Here is a 19,847-nt window from a genome sequence, read left to right on the forward strand (position 1 = left end):
AATGGAAAATCTCCGTAGGGGGAGATTTCCGTTTACTTCAATGTAGTGCATTCTCGGAGTTGGTATATTTAAGTAGGGGGGATATGGGGGGGTGCAAGAGGGCTTGGCCCCCTGCCTACACACTATTTAGTTTTTTTTTTAATTTAGTATTTTTTTTTTGGTTTTGATGGTTTAAGACTTCGATCACTAAAGTTATAGACCCAGTGTATCTATCTACATAAAGAAGGCTGGTCAAACAATATGACTTGTTTGAGCTACTCCATGTCCAACTAACCATGGAGTAAAATGCATCACCATATTCTTACTAGTGACAGGTTTCCCACCATGAACAGGAAACCCATACATCATACCTGAAGTTACCAGAATCACTCACCATCCAGCCCAATACCATATACAGAGGTGATTTTAACTGCCCCTCCATTAACTGGGTGACATACACGACCACTAACATACAGACCCAAAGACTTCTTGACTTTGTAAATTCAAATGCCCTGGAGAGGCTAGTTTGTACTTACTCTATGGGAACTTATCCAAATCTGGGAAACACAAGTATGGGAGAGTGCTGCACCCTCCAGTGTGATGTCCTCACTGCTAGATCAAATCACAAATAGGCCTCCCTTGAAATAAAGGTAAATCTAATCCCCCCACCTAACCCCAAAAGCTTTATGAACTTCTAGAAGGTAAATTACCCCCTATTAAGGGACAACCCCAGCTGCCTTCCAAGCTCCTCCAAATCCCATAAACACAGAAACCTAGAAGGAGGCATACTCAAAAGCCTGTATAAACAACTGTAGAGAAACAGAAATACCAGACCTAAATAAACCCAGGTCAAACTACAAAAACAAGCCACCCTGGTATTTATAGGTTGTACAACAAATGAAAAAAATCTGTAGAGAAGTAAGAGGAAATGTGCACAACACAGCAAAAGAGTCCCTCATTAGTCTTAACAAGTGAATCAGGGAACTAGTCAAGACTCTGAAAGTAGACTTTGAGGTAAAAGTAGGCTCCAAAGCTAAGGATAACCATAAGGCATTTTTCAGTTATGTCCGCAATCTTAAGGGCAAAACCCAGCAATGTGTGAATTAGTTGTACACGGCATCACCTATACACAGCTGAAAGATACAGCAAATCTGCTGGCCAACAAATTAAGCTCAAATTTCACCTCTCCCTCATCCCCACGTCTCCCCCAAGAAATACCCTCCACCACTTCACTGCCAATTATCACCAAATAACAAGTTGCTACTGCACTCTTTAAAGTTTAAAACACAGCTTCAATAGGACCTGACGATATACCAGGCTGCCTCTTAAAAAGTTTAAATCAGGACTCATCGGGCCCATTAGGATCTCTATTTAACCACAGCTTCCGGACTGACATTGTCCCGATAAAGTGGAGAACAACAACAGTCATCCCTCTGCATAAAGGGGGACATAAGTGTGACTAGTCTTATATGTAAGGCCATGGAAAGAATAATTATGGACCTGATAAATAATGACATTGAAGCCTCCAAATACTGGACCCAATCCAATTCAGCTTTGTCAATGGCAAGATCATGCCTACTGAATCTGATGGATTTCTCTGAGAAAGTAACTAAGGCAATGGATGAGGGTAAAACAGTACATATTACCTACCTCAACCTGGCCAAGGCATTTGACACAATTCTCCACTCAGGTATTATAAATAAACTCACAAAACTGGGCATAAATCCCTATGCCACCAAATGGATAACCAGCTGGCTCACAGACAGGACACGTGGATAAAGTGGGTGAATCCAGACCCAGCAAGAGGCCAGTTACCAGTGGTGTGCCAGAGGACTCAGTGCTGGGACCACTGCTGTTTGGAATATATTTTTCTGAAAAGTCAAAGCTAATGCAGAAGGCCTCTGGATGACAATGTTTGCCAAAGACTGCAAGTTGGGGGCAATCACTGAATCCTCCAGTGATGTAGACATCCTTCAGGGGGGTCTAGGACAGACAAATGATTGGTGCCAGAACCACGCTCTAAAACTAAATGCAAAAATATGCATTATCATACCCTTTGGGAAGTCAAATACCCCTGCAAATTGCAAAATCAACAGCACACCCCTGAAAGTAGAGTCAGAGATGATAGATCTAGGTACACAGAAAGACAGTAGCCTGAATTTTGACTGCCATATGTCCACAGTGGTGAGGAAGTCCTTCGATGTGACCCAACTTATAAGTGAAGTTTAAGGCATCCAGCTCCAAGGAAATTGTAGTCCTGCTGTACTCAGCCCTCATTGGACCAATAATCGAGTAAAATGCACCATTTGGCATCAACTTGACTACGCACTTACAACAGCTGGAGTGACCTCAGAGGTTCCTCACAAAGAAAATACAGGGTGTAAAAAACATGTACACACAAAGTCCTATTCCTTTACCCTGTCTCCTACCAACTACTAAGGGATGACCTATGCCTGACCTACAAGGCACTCATAAATCCAGCCCTGATGGAGCTTCTGCATGTCACACAGCATAAGGGTCACTTAATCTAGTGACTTATACTTAGCAACTCAAACAAAACATGCTGGAGACACAGGTATGTTTCTTTGGAACAGGTTTCCTATTCACATTAGGCAGAGCCCTTCACAATCTGGATCAATGGATGGGGAATCACAAATTCACACTTGGGGTAGTGGCTATGTCCCTTATGGACAGGAGCAATCTGTAAGATACTCAATGCACTGGCACAAATCTATGCCATCCTTTTGCCCCTAACTAAGGGCCATATACTGGGTAAAATCAGGTTATATTGGCTAGGCTTCTAAGGACTCAAGCTGTTAGCCTAGTAATCGCCTATGAACCTATAACAAGTTCCAAGTGTGTGCATCCGTACATCACTTTTATGCCCTACACCTTGCGCGGGGAAGAGTATGTGTGATGTATAGCACGTATAAGTACTAAAGGCTTTGGAATACTGGCCGGATGTTGGGGTATCCCTGGCAGGAGATCCCTTAGTTTATGAATACTGCAACAGTGATTCGGAAGGACATCTACAATGAAGTTGCATTAGATTTCATAGGGAAAAGGACAGTATTACATGTAGTCTTATACGTATTCTGATTTTTTTCTTGTAGAGGTATACAGAATATCTAACTCAGCGATTACATCGGTCTGTGTAACTGATCATGCACATAAGTAAATTTAATGCTCTAACAGCCATGCTACTAGGTTAGTGAATCTTTTTATTAAAAATAATACACAACTCTCAGACAGGGTTAATAATTAATATTCAACATCAAATTCTCTCCATCCGTTGCTACTTTAAATGCAATCTTATCCAAACTGTGAGTGTGGGGTTTAAATCACTGCTCACTCTTCTTAGACCCAGTATAATAACTGCCAATACTTTTAAAGCACTGTAGAATGGCAGCTGGTTGTGAAAATGTGACTTCCCTAAGGGCCTTTATGTTTCTCTTGAGGGAGAAGGGGATGACTCCAACAGTGTAGGAGTAAATATTATGTACAGACCATACGAACTTACAAAACTCTTTTCTCCCATTAGTTACATCCATGAATCCTTAGTCAAAATGTTCAGCTATGATATAAACAAAAGAAATAACTATGAAATTAGCTGAGTTGTTAAACTATCAACCCTCATTTGCATACTATGTAACCTTGAGCAAGTCGCTTAACCAGACACTGCTCCCTGTTCACCCCTGAAAAGGGACTGTGTGCCCAGTGGGCTTACATGGTTAACAAAAAGGTATTATTATTATTATTACTGTCAATATGGCTATCAAAAATTCTATTACAGACTCGGTCTATATTTACAGTAGCAAGGGAAACGTTGACATGGGAAACCTATTTTATTTTTGCCTGAAATGGAAGTAGGATTAGCTCAGTTAAGGTTTCATTTCATGCAGTATTTTAGCAAATGTATAATAAACAGATTTCATGATGGGAGTAGAAGCATTTTCTAAAGAACCTCAAAAGTAATTTCTCTTACTCAAAATACTGTAGTCTGCCTAAAAATCTCTTCAGAAAGTGCAGATGGAACACGTGAGCCCACGTTATCTTCAAAGTCAATTTGTCTCACTAAGAGATATTTTTCTGCAACAGGACTTGTTTTTTCTTGCTTTAAGTGGTTATGTTGCTGTAAACCTGCACAAAAACAGTCCCCGAAACAGCAAAATTTCAGAAAAAGTGATTATCCAACCCCTTTGGTTGAATGTTAATATTATATACAGAGTCCTAAAACAAATATAATTATTTACTATCTAATAACTTGAAGTCCTCATCTACAATCTTTAGCAGCATGAAAATGTATGAAGTGTAATTTAAACTCAAAACAATATAAAAGAACAAGAACTCAGATGTGTAATTCAACTACTCCATGTGCCTGGGCATTGTTTATTGATTTCTGTTAGACAAAGTACCCCCTTCAGTGCTATAATTATGACTCAGAGTGCATCCATGATTGTGACCAGCTCAAAGATTGCTTCAAAAAAAGCTTCTCCTGATGACTGTATGTTGGGAAGCTTTGAAGTATCTGAAATACAGGCCTATCACTCACTAGCATCACAACATCAGTGCAACACAGAACACATCAAAGCTGAGCTGTTATTAATGAAACAGACGATCACAATTATACATACTAATCTGGGTCCTCTCCTGTTTGGTATCTACTTCTCTGAAGTCCAGGCCAACACGAAGGGAATCTGGCTGACAAAGTTTGCAGACGATTGCAAGTTGGGAGCTATTATTAACTTCCCAAGTGATGCTGACATCCTACAGAAAGCCCTCATTGAGACCAACAACTGGTGTCAGAATCATGGCCTTATGCTCAATGCCAAAAAATGTGTCGTCATCCCCTTTGGGAAAAACCCGGTTCTCATGAATTACCACATCGACGGTAGTCCACTCAACACAGAAGGTGTTATAAATTCACAAATTCTAGGCTGGCTAATGTATGTAACACCCAGTCTTCACAATAGTACTGTACACTATACTGTCAGCAAAGAAAGTACTGTATTATAGTCCATGAGTTTCTACTGATGTAACACCCTATCCTAAGTAATGATTCCTAGTGCATATTAATGTAAATCCCATGAATTGTAAATTGTAATATGTTTTACTGCCTGTTATATCTGTAATACTTTTAAGCTTATGTTAAACATGGTCTCTCTAATACTTTGTGGAGCTTTTCTCCCCGGGCTATCACTAAAAATGGGTCTCTGACCCAGTGGACTTTCCCAGTCAACAAATGCTAATAAATAAATAAGAGAACTGGGAACACAGGTTGACACCAACCTCACTTTTGTCCACCACATTGCCACTGTGGTCAGAAAGTCCTCCTATATGGCACATCTCATTACTAAGGGTTTTGCATTCAGGAAGAAAGAGGTCATTGCCTCCCTCTACTCTTCCCTCATTAGGCCAATCATTGAGTACAATGCCCCCCCATTTGGCATGTACCTCACTAGACACCTGCAACAACTGGAGAGGCTGCAAAAGTACTTTGCAAAGAGGATCCTAGGCCTTAAACATTTGTCCTATATAGACAGACTCAAAAAACTCCAACTATTCTCTGTCTCATATCGCCTACTTAGAGGCGATCTCTGCTTGACTTGCAAAACCATGTCTGACCCAGCTCTGTTAGAAATGCTACATCTAAAGAAATCCCAATCCCTCTGCACCACACACTCCAGAGACCTCAACCTCATTACCACACACAAAAGAACATGCTGGAGGGACAGGTTCATAACCCAGAGACTGCCCATGTTATGGAATAGACTTCCCATACATGTCAAGCAGAGCACCTCACTGTCCCTCTTCAGCAGAAATCTTGATGAATGGATGGTAAATAGAAAATTCACCACGGGGATCACTCCACTGGCTTTACTCAACAGAGGCACTAGGAACTGAGGTCGGGTGGCACGATGCAAGGGTAATCCTATGGGCTAGGCTTGTAAAGGCTCCAGGGCCATTAGTCTAGTACACACCTATTAGCCTATAAGAAAGCCAGTCAAAATGCCATGGGAAAAAATGAAGATACCAAGCTCCTCCTTTACTATTAGAAATGTTCAGATCTAAACTGATAGAAATGCTTGTTACCCAGCTTAGCCCACTGGCCACAAGTACTTATTAGTAGGTCATAGCCTTAACCCTCTGAACTAGAATGACAGACAAATATATAATAAAAATTCATATGGATAACATAACCAAACACCTAGCATACATACCCTTTCAACATTTAAAATATCTTGTACACGTGCAATATCTTACCAAGCCATCTTTTAAAAGTGAAATGAAATGGAGCATGTAAACTCTAATCTTAAAGAAGTTACTGCATGGCAGTAATGCAACTTACTTTGAGCAGCTGCTGAAGCTTCTTCATCACTGTCGTCTTCTTTTCTTCCTTTTTTCTTTGTTTTTCTTGTCCTGATTTCCCTGGCATTGCTACCTCCTCCTGACCGGAGAGATCCACCGCCCTCTGAGACATAATGGACATAAGAGAAAAAAATTAAGTTTCAATATTGTGTGTTTACACTTAATTGTCTCTACATGCATGAGGATTAACATCCACAGGTATTAAGAATGCAAAGGTAAAATGGAGGGTCTAGTACTAATATCTGGTAGAAGACTCTGACTGTAAACTATGGCTAACACCTAAACACAAATTTAACTGCAAGAAATATCCTACTCTAACAGGCTTGATGACAAACTGAGTCAATTAATGTTGTGTACTTAACACATATGAGAAGGTTTAAGGCCCAGATGGGAAAATAACACAAAAAAAATGTTTCTTCTTAAATGGTTCTTCAGATTAATTTCCCTTAATCACTACATTTGCTTTGGAAACAGAAGATACATGAAAAGTAATCAGGTGATGTCTCCAACGGTCATTCATGCTGCATGTACGTATCATGTCCTCTCATGATCAGGTTCATGATCACGCTATATATAAAAAATAACCCCGCATACACATGAATAACATGAACACATCAGTATCTTACTTCTCTTCTTTCTTAAGTAATCATCTGTCAGTCTGCATTTTGGTTTCTCATGCAGTACAGATACTTTACTGAACTAAAATTGCACCGTCTTATCGTAACTGCAAAAAAACTTGTGTGTTTTATGGAAACTATCAGTTTTTACCACTTTCCCAGCTCAAGTAAGCAGTTCTGTCTAGGGCTCCATAATTATGGCTTTTGTGTTAACATTCTCCTTAGCCACAGAGATGTTATAACAAGCCCATCTTGCCTTACAACTATGAGTACATTTTTTTACAGTTCTTACTGTGACTTCACAATGGTTCAATATATGAGATGTGTAAATATTTTTGAACTTCAAGGCAACCCTCTCATCTCAGAACACATCCAATAAACAAAAAGTACAGCTGTGTACACTTACCATAAATGTAGATGTTCGGGTGTATTCACTGTTGCAGTCATCACACTTCGGTTATCTGCCAGCAGGTAGCCCTCAGTCGGCCCGAATACCAGAGACATAGTATTTCTGCGTCGGTTGCTGTCGCTTCAGGACTGACGTCAGGTCGTCAGGGGTATAAAAACAGGCAGCCGACACCATTACATCAGTTTTTCTTGCCCCAAATGTCAGGAGCTCCCAAATAGGGAGCTAAGTTATGGTGGAAAAAACACCATCAATAAAAAGTAAATACCAACAGCCCTGTAAGGGGTGAGTAAGATAAATACAGAAGGGGAGAGAGAGAGAGCGACAAGGGGGTTGGAGGGTGGGAAACCAGGACTGCAACAGTGAATACACTCAAACATCTACATTTATGCTAAGTGTACACAACTGTACTATGTTCTTCGTGTTTCACTGTTGCAGTCATCACACTTGGGTTGATTCCCAAAGCTGAAGAATGGGTGGAGGTAGTCAAGAAGAGTTGGGGCTGGCTAGTATGTCCTGCAGGACTGTGGTTGCAAAGCCTGCCCTGGATTTGAAAAAAATTGGCAGGTGGTAATGCTTGGTGAAGCTGTGAACAGAACTCCAAGTGGCAGCTTCCAGAATGTCCGTGGTAGGGACTCCTCTGAGAAAAACTGTAGAGTTTGAAGTTGCCCTAGTGGAATGCGTTCTGACCCCGAGGGGGTGGTTTCCCATGGTGTTTGTAACAGAAATGGATACAGTGTGCTATCCATTTGGAGATGGTCTGTTTCGATATGGTCTAGCCCTCTACCCCTGGTGCAAAGCTGACTAGTAACTGGTCAGAATTCCTGATGGGCTTAGTCCTATCAAGGTAGAATCTGAGCTGTCTGTGCACGTCTAAAGAGTGTAGGATCCTTTTCCCCTTAGTTTGAGGATTAGGGAAAAAGGTGGGCAAATAGATGGATTGGTTGAGAGCCACACTGGACACCACTTTAGGCATAAAAGTAGAGTTAGTCCTGAGGGAGTCCCTGTCAGCATGAAAAATAATGAAGGGTTCCACGGCCATAAATACTTGTAGCTCTGACACTCTTCTAGCTAAAGTGATGGCCAGAAGCAAGGCTGTTTTCCAAGAGATGAATTTTAACTCTGCTGATGCTGTGGGCTCAAAGGGGGGGGGGGGTAGCATGAGCTTTTCCAGCACAAAGTTAAGGTCCCAAGCAGGGGTGGGGGCTCTTCTTGGTGGCCTTAGGTTGTCAGCCCCTCTCAAGAACTGTTTGATGAAAGGGTGAGAGAAGAGAGGTGGTTCAGTGCTGTAATGAGCAGAGATGGCAGAGGCATGGATCTTAAAGGAAAAGAAAGACAGGTCTCTGTGGAGTAGGTCTGCTAGGTAATCCAGGATGAGAGGCAAGGAGGGCTGTGCTGTGTCCACTCCTTTACAGTGAATCCAGGAACAATACCTTTTCCACTTAACAACATAGGATTTCCTTGTACTGGGTCTTCTGGCTTCACGAATGATGTCCAGCACCTGCTTGCTTAGGCTGGCCACTTGAGGAGAATTCAAGGAATAAGCCAGGCTGCAAGGTTCAGGGTTTGCAGTGGCGGATGCAAGATCTGTCCCTCCTGCTGAGTGAGGAGGGTTGGGATCTGGGGTAGGTGCCATGGTGGCACTGATGACAGACTGCAAAGTAGTGGGTACCAGTGTTTGCATGGCCAGTCTGGGGCAATCAGGGTTGCCCTTGGTTTTTCCTGCCTTATCATGAGTAGTACTCTTGTAAGAAGAGGCAGAGGGGGAAATGCATAGATTGAGAGGTTTACCTACTGGAAGGATAGGGCATCTGCTTTCCAGGCCTTGCTGTGAGGTACCCCGGCGCAGAATTTGCTGAGCTGGTGATTGTAGGGGGAGGCAAATAGGTCCACCTTCGGGTTACCCATTTCTGGGTTAGAAGGCTGAAGGTGTTGAGGTCTAATTGCCACTTGTGTGGGCCTAGGAGATTTCTGCTTAAGTCGTCCGCCAGAGTTTTGTTTGCCTGGCAGAAACTGAGCTTGCAGATGAATCTGCATATCCAAGGCTGTGTTCCACAGGTTCATGGCTAGACCACCAAAGACTTTTTAAGTACCACTGAAGTTTCCTCATATGCAGTCTGGCATATGGAATTAGTAAAATGCAGGAGGCCATGAACCCTAGTGCCTGCAGGATATTCCTTGTGGATAACTGGGTTCTGGTGGCCATTTGAGTGAAAGTACGGTTGTGTACACTTACCATAAATGTAGATGTTCGAGTGTATTCACTGTTGCAGTCCTAACCAATGGGTTATCCAGCTCCCGGTAGCCCTCGATCGGCAAGAATACCAAAGGTAAGTAAAAATGACGTCGGCTGTCGTCGGTTGTAAAGGACGTCAGGGCGTCCGATACAAGGCAGCCAATGTCACTTCCTCAGTCTTTCTTGCCATAACAGTCAGAAGCCCACAGAAAACAAGGCTTAAACTAAAACTAACCTGTACCTTAGGAAAAGAGAAAAAGAGGGAAGGAGGGAGGGAAAGCAGGACTGCAACAGTGAATACACTCGAACATCTACATTTATGGTAAGTGTACACAACTGTACTATGTTCATTGTGTTTCACTGTTGCAGTCCTAACCAATGGGTTGATTACCAAAGCCCAGAGAAAGGGGAAGAGGAACCAAGAGAATCAAGGATTGGAGATAATGCCCTGCAGAACAGCAGTAGCAAACCCTGCCCTGGCTCTAGAAAACAAAGGCAAATTATAATGCTTTGTGAAAGTGTGAACAGAAGACCATGTGGCAGCTTCCAAAATGTCTTTAGTAGGGACACCCCTTAAAAAGGCTGCAGAAGTGGAAGCTGCTCTAGTTGAGTGGGTCCTAACCCCTTGAGGAGGAACCTTGCATGAAAGGAATAACAAAAAGTATTACAATGAGCAATCCATTTAGAAATGGTTTACTTAGAAATAGCCTTGCATTGGGCTCCAGGGGCAAAGCTGAGCTGATTTCCAAAGGTCTTTAGTCCTGTCCAGGTAAAACCTGAGCTGTCTATGCACAACAAGAGAATGTAGGATCCTCTCACCTCTATTTCGAGGATTAGGAAAGAAGGTAAGAAAGCATTCTAGCCTGATTAAGAGTCAGGCTAGAAACCACCTTAGGCATAAAGGAGGGGTTGGTTCTCAGAGTGACCCTATCTGCATGGAAAATAAGTAAAGGCTTCACCGCCACCAAAGCCTGCAGCTCCATAACCCTCCTTGCTGAAGATATAGCCAAGAAAAGAGGATCCCCAATGGGGTACTTAGCTGTAATTGACTTCAACTTCATAGTCGGAAACACAAACGGTAAACTGCCGCTCATGCAAGAAATGCTTCTGCTTCGGGCACCGTGGCAAGGAGGACTGAGGAAGTGACATCGGCTGCCTCCTTTTGTATTGGACACCCTGACATCCTTTACAACCAATGACAGCCAATGTCATTTTTACTTACCTTTGGTATTCTGGCCGATTGAGGGCTACCGGGAGCTGGATAACCCATTGGTTAGGACTGCAACAGTGAAACACGATGAACATGTAGCCTGTCAGATAGGCTTGTTTTTCTGGTGCAAGGAATGCCATCTACTGTGTCCAAGCTTGCTCCCAGGAATACAATTTTTTGACTGGGGATTAGTTTTGATTTCTTTTTGCTGACAGTGTACCCCAGGGAGATTAGTAGGTCCTTTACAAATGTCAGGTGCTGCAACAGCTTTTCCTGACAGTCTGCCTGAATCAGACAATCGTCCAAGTAAGGGTAAATTTTAATTTTTCGCTGTCTGCAATAGGCAATGGCTGGAGCCAGGCATTTTGTGAAGACTCTGGGATCAGTGGATAAGCCAAAGGTAAGTGCAGAGAACTGATAATGCATAGATCCTGCACTGAAAAGTAGATATTTCCTGCATGAGTCCCTGATAGGGATGTGCAGATAGGCTTCCTTGAGGTCTAGGGTGGCTAACAAGGCATCTTTGGTCAGCATAGGGAGAAGCTACTCTAGGGTGAACATTTTGAATTTTGGTACCACCAGGAAGGTGTTTAGAATGGATAGATCTAAGATTGGGCGCCAGGTGCCCTCTTTTCTGGGTACCAGGAAAAGTCTGGAACAAAAATCTTGGCTTACCTTTTCTGCAGGAACAGGCTGAACTGCCCTTATGGAGAGCAGGGACTGAACTTGGTTTTGTGCCTCTGCCCACTAGTTTGGAGGAAGGTCTGGGAACCTTTTTTTGGGTTGGCAGCGTGTGGAAATAGAATTTGTACCCCTGGGATACTATGTTAAGGACAGTACAGTTGTGTACACGTACCATAAATGTAGATGTTCGAGTGTCTTCACTGTTGCAGTCATGACTGTAGGGTTCTCCCCTGCCGGCAGGCAGCCCTCGGTTGGCCAGAATCCCAAAGTCTGGGTCCGGCGTCGGCTGTTCAACCATGCTCCCTGATGTCAGAGCGCCAGGAGTATAAAGCTGACAGCCGAAGCCATCTTCTCCAGTTTTTCTTGCCCCAGATGTCAGGAGTCCCAAAATGAAAAAGGTCCCATAACCTTTGCAAATACACCTCAGAAGAATGGTGAAAAAAGGAAATACACAAAAGTAAAAATAAGAGGGGACAGGAGGGAAACCCAGACTGCAAGAGTGAAGACACTCGAACATCTACATTTATGGTAGGTGTACACAACTGTACTATGTTCATCGTGTTTCACTGTTGCAGTCATGGGTAGAATCCCAAAGCTGAAAGAAAGGGAGGTGGTCATAAAGAGGAAGGGGCGGCTAAAAGGCCCTGCAAGACTGCAAAGGCAAAGCCTGCCCTAGACTTAGAGTAGAGAGGTAGATTGTAGTGCTTAGAAAAAGTATGCACTGAACTCCAAGTTGCAGCTTCCAAAATGTCCTTGGTAGGAACTCCCCTGAGGAAGGCCGCAGAAGTGGCAGCAGCTCTGGTCGAATGAGTCCGTATACTCCCTGGGATTTGCTTTTCATGGTGAGAATAACAAAATCTGATTCCATGAGCAATCCATTTAGAAATGGTCTGTTTTGAAATGGCTTTACCTTGGGAACTTGAAGCATAAGAAACAAACAATTGTTCTGATTTTCTGATGTCCTTGGTTCTGTTCAGGTAAAAACGTAGTTGTCTGTGTACATCCAAGGAATGTAAGATCCTTTCCCCTTTATTTTGAGGAGTGGGGAAAAAGGTTGGCAAATGGATAGTTTGATTTAAAGCCACTTTGGAAACCACCTTAGGCATGAAGGTAGGATTAGTCCTCAAAGATACCCTGTCTTGATGAAAAATAATATAAGGTTCCACAGCCATAAGAGCTTGTAACTCTGAAACTCTCCTGGCAGAGGTTAGGGCTAACAGGATAGCTGTCTTCCAAGATAAAAACTTGATGTCAGAAGAGGCAGCAGGCTCAAAAGGAGGCAAGGTTAGTTTTTCCAAAACATAGTTGAGATCCCAAGCAGGAATGGGAGGAGATCTAGGAGGTCTTAAGTTCTTAGCTCCTCTGAGAAACTGTCTCATGAGCTGGTGGGAAAAGATGGGAGGGTCTGTATTATAATGAGCAGAAATAGCAGAGGCATGTATCTTAATGGAAGAGAAAGAGAGACCCTTATGTAAGAGATCTGTCAAGTAAAGTAAAATTAAAGTAATGTTAGGAAGAAGAGGATCAGAATCCTGAGCCTGCATCCAGGAACAAAATCTTTTCTATTTTCCTGCATAAGATTTTCTAGTGCTAGGACGTCTGGCTTCTAAAATGACATCCATAACCTGCTTGGGCAGTAAAGAAGAAATCAAAGGCCCTGGATTAACCAGGCTGCCAAGTTGAGAGTTCTGACATGAGAGTGTAGAACCTGACCCTGATGCTGGGACAGAAGGTTCGGAGACGGAGGTAAAACCCAAGGGGGCTCCAGGCATAGGTTTTTTAGAGTTGGATACCAAAACTGCCGAGGCCAATTTGGAGCCAGCAAGATTATCATCTTGGGCTTGTCCTGTTTTATCTTCAATAAAACCTGTGGAAGAAGAGGAAGAGGCGGAAAGGCATATCCTGAGAGGTTCCTCCAACTGAATGACAGGGCATCCACTTTCCAAGCTTCTCTGTGGAAAGTCCTGGTGCAAAAATTCTGTAGTTGATGATTGAGATGGGATGCAAAGAGGTCTATGTGAGGACATCCCCAGACTGCTGTTATCATCCTGAATATTTTGGTGTCTAGCATCCACTCGTGTGGATCCAAAAGGTTTCTGCTCAGACTGTCTGCCAGGAAGTTTTGTTTCCCTGGTAGAAACTGAGCTTGAAGATCCAGATTGCAAGCTAGAGCTGTGTTCCATAGATCCATGGCTAGTCTGCAAAGGGGGTAGGAATGAGATCCCCCTTGCTTGTTTATGTACCACATAACTGTGGTGTTGTCTGTCCGAATTAGTAGTTGTCCTGGTTGTAAAAGATTCCTGAAGACCAATAGAGCTTTCTGAATGGCTAACATTTCCTTTAAGTTGATATGCAGGTTCTTCTGATCCTTTGTCCAAAGGCCCTGCAGACAATTGCCCTGAAAATGGGCTCCCCAAGCATAATCCGAGGCGTCCGTGGTTAGAATCTGAGTGGCAGGAGGCAGACGAAAGGGTTTCCCTTTGTTTACAGCACATGCCCTGGACCACCAAAGAAATTCCTTTTGAAGACAGGGAAGGACGGAGATCAGTATGTCTAAACTGTGGCAATGCTGAGACCATACACTTTTTAGGTACCACTGTATTTTCCTCATGTGTAGTCTTGCATATGGTACGAGAAGGATGCAGGAGGCCATGTAACCCAAAGTCTGCAGGAATTTCCTTGCAGATAGCTGAGTTAGAGTTGCCAAGGTTTTGAACATTGAAGCCAGCTGTAATTGTTTTTCGGATGTCAGAAATGCCATCTGGGTTGTGGTGTTTAGAAGTGCACCCAGAAAAGTTATCTGTTGTGATGGGTGTCAAATTTGACTTTTTTATGTTTACAGAGAATCCCAGGAACTTGAGGAGGTTCTGTACAAATTCTAGATGCTGGAGTAAGACATCCTTGCTGTCTGCCTGAATTAGACAATCGTCCAGATAAGGGTAAATTTGAATTCCCTTGAGTCTGCATTAAGCTACTACTGGAGCCAGGCATTTGGTGAAGACCCTGGGCGCAGTAGACAATCCAAAGGGCAGCGCAGAGAATTGAAAGTGCCTCGATCCGGCCTTGAACCGGAGGTATTTTCTGCGATCCTGCCTGATGGGAATGTGTAAATATGCCTCCTTTAAATCCAAAGTTACCATCCAAGCATCTTTGGACAGCAATGGAAGTAGCTGCTGTAGAGTAAGCATCTTGAATTTTGGAATCTCAAGACCAACAGATCCAGAATGGGTCTCCATGAGTTTTGCTTCCTTGGGACTAGAAAGAGCCTTGAGTAAAAACCTTTTCCCCATCTCTGAAAGAGGAACCAGTTCTATGGCATTCATAGCCAAAAGAGCTTCCACCTGGTTTAAGGCCTCCGTCCATTGATGTTTTGGAAGGTCTGGCCATCCGCTTGGCCTTGGCAAGGTATGAAAATGGAATTTGTAACCTCTTAAAACCACATCCAAAACCCATTTGTCTTGGGTTATTTGAGCCCAATTTTGATAAAAAAGAGAGAGTTTTCCTCCGAGAGGGGCTTCCAGGCAAGAAGTTCCTGTAGCCCAACAGAGGGAGTCATTGAGTTTGTTTCCTTTGAGATTGTGACCTGTCCTCTCCTCCCCTAGGGGTGGAAGCAGTCCACTGTCTTGGTCTATAAGCAGCTTGTGTTTGAGGCCTCCCTCTGGAGCGTCTATATCTACCCCTCTGAGGCCTGTCTGAAGTGGGAAAAGACCAATTTTTTGAAGGCCAATTCCTGCTAAATCTAGGTGGCTATACTTGTAAGAAATCTTTAACTGTTTGCATGGATTTCGCCTTATCCTCCATCTTTTTAATCACCTCTTCAGCTTTTGATCCAAACAAAACATTATGCTGAACAGCAGCATCCAATAATTTAGCCTTTACTTGTTCAGGTGAATTTTGTTCCTTTAGCCATGCATGCCTTCTAATGACTGTGCCAGAGGCCGCAGCCCTACAAGAAGCCTCCAAGGCATCAAATCCACAGTGTAAACCATGCTTCCCAACCTGTTCAGTGGCATGCAATTCCTTATCATCTGCACAGGCAGAAATGGAAGTAAGCTTTTGTTTTAAGACAGACAAGAGAAATTGCTGGTATTTAAGCATATGAAACTGACAGTTTAAAGCCCTAATGGACAAAGTAGCAGAAGTGTACACCTTTTTGCCCCATCTTTCTAAGGATCGAGAATCCTTTTCAGTAGGAATGGGATTTTTGGCAGAAGCGGCCTTAACTCCCTTAGAACCCTGAGAAATGGTTTCAGGGTCAGCAGCAGGGTTCTTGTATAAAAACTGATGGGAATCAGGAACCCTGTAATATCTATCAGGCTTAACAGGAGCAGGAGGAAAAGAGTCAGGGGTTAAGTTAGCCTCCGAAAAGGCATCATCCACAATATCCAAAACAGGAGGAATAGCCAGGGGTCTATGTTGGGAAGAGAAGAAAATCCCTCAGTCTTTTCTTGGATTCGAATACTCCTGTCCTTCCCAGTGGAAATGTTCCCTCATTTCATGCAAAGTTTCCCCAAAGAGAAATCCTCTGGGGAGAAGCTGAAGGAATGGATTCTTCAGCATCAGAATCCTCATAAGGAGGAAAGAATATTCCTGATCAGAAGAAGAAACTGAGGAAACAGAAGCCTGATCAGAGGAATCATAATAAACATCCTGCCTTGGCCTTTTGTCTGGAGGGGGATGTGAACCCCTAATCATAGTAAGTAAATCCTCCGCCATCTTCAGTAACTGTTTCTGTGACTTGGGAGCCGGTTCAGAAGAGGCCTGTGTTGAAGTCTTTGATTTAGAAGGAGTCTTTGCCTTTGTCTTTGGCTTTGCCTTTACTAGTAGCTGAGTAGGCCTGAAAACCCCTTCGGAAGCCGGTACCTGCACAGCGGCTCAGGACCCATCCGAAGGAGCATTGTCCGAAGGTCTTGCAACAGAAATATTTAAAGGCCTGCTGGCTCCTCATGAGAGTCCGTTTCGGCCGTCGGTTCTGAAATGGCCGACGACAGGGGCTGAAAAAGCGCCTCGCTGACGACGGCCGAACCTGAAGCTGGCTCCGCTTGTGCGCTATCATCAGATTTGGACCTCAGAGGCCTGTCTTTATCCTTGCGACGTTTGTGAACTCCGGTAGCCGGGACCGTATCCGACGACATTTTGTAGTTAAAGCGCCTACCGAAGTAATGAAAAGCAAAATCGTACCTTCGCTTAATTGTACGTTGATTGAATCTAGTACAAAACCAACAACTAGCTACGTCGTGGTTAGGGCCTAAGCAAGGAATACAGTAAGAATGAAAATCCTTATGAGGTATTTGCTTCCCACATGAAATACAATTATTAACTTTTTCTGACATCGGAGTGGAGCAAGAAAAAGTTTCCCCAACGGGGTACTTAGCTTTGAGTGGAGAAGAAAGTCTTCGGACCGAAGTATATAGAAAAATTCGTCAGGAGTCAGCCGACCAGCACTTGCGAACTGCTATCACCGCATGGCAAGAAAGAATGGAGAAGATGGCGTTGGCTGTCAGCTTTATACTCCTGGCGCTCTAACGTCAGGGAGCATGGTTGAACAGCCGACGCCGGACCCAGACTTTGGGATTCTGGCCGACCGAGGGCTGCCTGCCGGCAGGGGAGAACCCTACAGTCATGACTACAACAGTGAAACACGATGAACATCTATGGATCATTGGTGATGGAGGTCCAGTTTTTCTGTATGGTGGGCAAGTTTTCCTCCTAGGGGCATGAGCAATTGGGCAGAGGTGAGGAGTGAAGCTGAGAAGTCATTGTGAATTCTTTCCGTACGAGGGTGGAGGTACTCCATTCCTTAGATCTCTGCATACCCTGAGACTGTAATCTGGGGGGGTCTGTTTCCCCTGGTTCGAGTTTGAGATGGCCTTGAGGGGGCTGTAAAAGACCAATGTTTCGAGGGGCAATGCCTACTGAATCATGGAGGCTGCACTTGCAAAAAATCTTTGACTGTCTGCATAGACTTAGCCTTTTCTTCCATCTCTTTTAAAACCTCTTCTGCTTTGGTGCCAAACAGATTGTCCCTGTTCAAAGGAGCATCTAGTAATTTTGATTTGACATGATCTGGCAAGGTCTGCTCCTTAAGCCAAGCATGCCTTCTAAGTACAGAACCTTTGACTGCTGCCCTGCAAGATGCTTCTAGGGCGTCAAACCCACATTGCAGGGTATGCTTGCTGACTTGGCTTGCAGAATGCATAAGCTCCTGTAATTCTTTATTTTCTCCACAGTCAGGAAAGGTACATAATTTTTGCTTAATAAGTTCCACAGTATGTTGCTGGTATTTCAGCATGTGGAACTGACAATTCAATGCTCTAATGATGAGAGTTGCAGAGGTGTATACTTTTTTACCACATCTGTCTAAAGCTCGGGAATCCCTATCGAAAGGGGTGGGATTCTTAGCTGTAGTTGCTTTTATTCCTTAGGTCCTTGGGAGATGACCTCTGGATCAGCAGTAGGATTTTTGAAAAGAAATTTGTGAGAGTCAGGGACTCTATAGTACCTGCCTGGTTTCCTTGGAGCAGGGGGTAAAGTATCAGGAGTTAAACTGGATTCCATAAAGACATCATCCACAGCATCCAGAACAGTAGGGATAGCTAAGGGTCTGTGCTGTGGTAAATCTAAAAATTCCCCGAGTCTCTTTTTGGACTGAGGATAATCCTGGCATTCCCAGTGGAAATGCATCTCAAGGTATGTAGAGTTTCACCAAAAGAAAAATCCTCTGGAGGGGAAGCAGAAGGGATGGATTCCTCTGCATCTGAATCCTCATAGGCAGATAAAGGCATGTCTTCATATTCAGAAACCTCAGAGTCATTGGACTCTTGGTCAGTTAAAGCTGCTGGTGACAGGTCTCTCTTTCTTTTAGCAGGGGAAGGCTGGCTTCTGCTAATTATAGGTTCATAGGCAGGTACTAGGCTATCTGCCCGAGGGTATTTATAAGCCTAGCCAGAGTGTGTCGGCTTTCACCGCCCCACTGATTAATTAACTGATCCTCTGTCAAGCAGAGCCAATGAACTGATCCCAGGGGTGTATTTTCTGTTACCCATCCACTCGTCAAGGTTACTCTTGAAGAGTGCTAGTGAGGGGCTCTGCCTAATGTAGTTAGGAATTTTGTTCCAAAGCATGGGGAGTCTCTGTGACAGGAATCTATCCCTCCAGCATGTTCTATTTATTGTTGTGGTGAGGTTTAGCTCACTAGAGCACATGGCATGCAGTGACTTGGACTTCTTTAGGTGGAGCATGTCCATCAATTCTGAGTTGGACATGGCTTTGTAAGTCAGGCAGAGATCATCTCTGAGTAAGCGATATGCCACTGAGTACAGCCGGAGTTCTTTCAGTCGGGCTGCATAGGACATATGTTTGAGGCTAGTAATCCTCTTGGTGAGGTGCTTTTGTGGTCTTTCCAGCTGCTGGAAGTGTCTTGTGAGGTACATCCCAAATGGGGCATTGTACTCTATTATGGGTCTGATGAGTGACGAGTAAAGGGGCACTATAACCTCTTTATTTCTAGATGCGAACCCATTAGTAATTAGATGGGCCACATAGAAGGATTTCCTAACTACTTTGGCAATATGATTGTCAAAGGAGAGATTACTATCTACCTGGTCCACAGATCTCTTATTACCTCTTCTGTATTAAGGGGGCTGCAGCCTATGTGGTAATTTGTGGGTGTTTTGTTTTTCCCAAACGGGATGACTATGCATTTTTTGGCATTTAGCTTGAGGCCATGACTTTGAAACCAGGTGTCTGTCTCAGTAAGGCCTTTTTGAAGGATGTCTGTATCAGCCTGAGAGTCAGTTATGGCTCCCAGTTTCCAGTCATTGGCGAACTTGGTTAGCCATAGTCCTCCTGTGTTTGCCTGTACTTCTGAGAAGTATATGCCGAACAGTAGGGGTCCCAAGACCGAGCCTCACGGGACACCACTTGTGACTGGTTTACAGTTGGACCTGGAGCCCACTATTCTTACCGTATGAGTTCTGTCTGTAAGCCAATTGGCAACCCATCTTGTGACGTAGGGGTTTATGTTCAGGCTGGTGAGTTTTTCTATAATACCCGAGTGAGGAATGGTGTCTAACACCTTGGCGAGATCAAGGTAGGCTGTGTGAACCACCTTTCCCTCATCTATGGCCTTGGTGACTGTCTCGAAGAAGTCAACCAGGTTCAATAAGCATGATCTGCCCTTAACAAAGCTGAACTGGGTCAAGTGTTTGGAGGTTCCCGATGTCTTTGTTAATGAGTTCCATGATGATGCGCTCCATAGCCTTGCAGACCAGGCTAGTCAGGCTTATGGGGCGATAGTTACCAGGGTCAGTTGTGGCCCCTCTTTTGTGGAGTGGAATAACCGTT

The 19,847-nt window shown here is 43.7% G+C and overlaps 1 protein-coding gene across 2 annotated transcripts in view; it reads right to left on the bottom strand.

The window, feature by feature from the left end:
• Window positions 1–19,847, bottom strand: part of UFL1 (UFM1 specific ligase 1) — a 911,566-nt gene that overhangs the window by 312,858 nt on the left and 578,861 nt on the right. For both annotated transcript variants that reach the window (XM_044065765.1, XM_044065759.1), the window contains exon 12: window positions 6,329–6,451. In XM_044065765.1, coding sequence (XP_043921700.1) covers window positions 6,329–6,451 — 123 coding nt within the window. The remainder of the gene's footprint in view (window positions 1–6,328; window positions 6,452–19,847) is intronic.

The sequence above is a fragment of the Protopterus annectens genome, chromosome 1.part0 (genome assembly GCF_019279795.1).
Source record: "Protopterus annectens isolate FY-2018-M chromosome 1.part0, PAN1.0, whole genome shotgun sequence".
Taxonomy (NCBI): Eukaryota; Metazoa; Chordata; order Ceratodontiformes; family Protopteridae; genus Protopterus; species Protopterus annectens.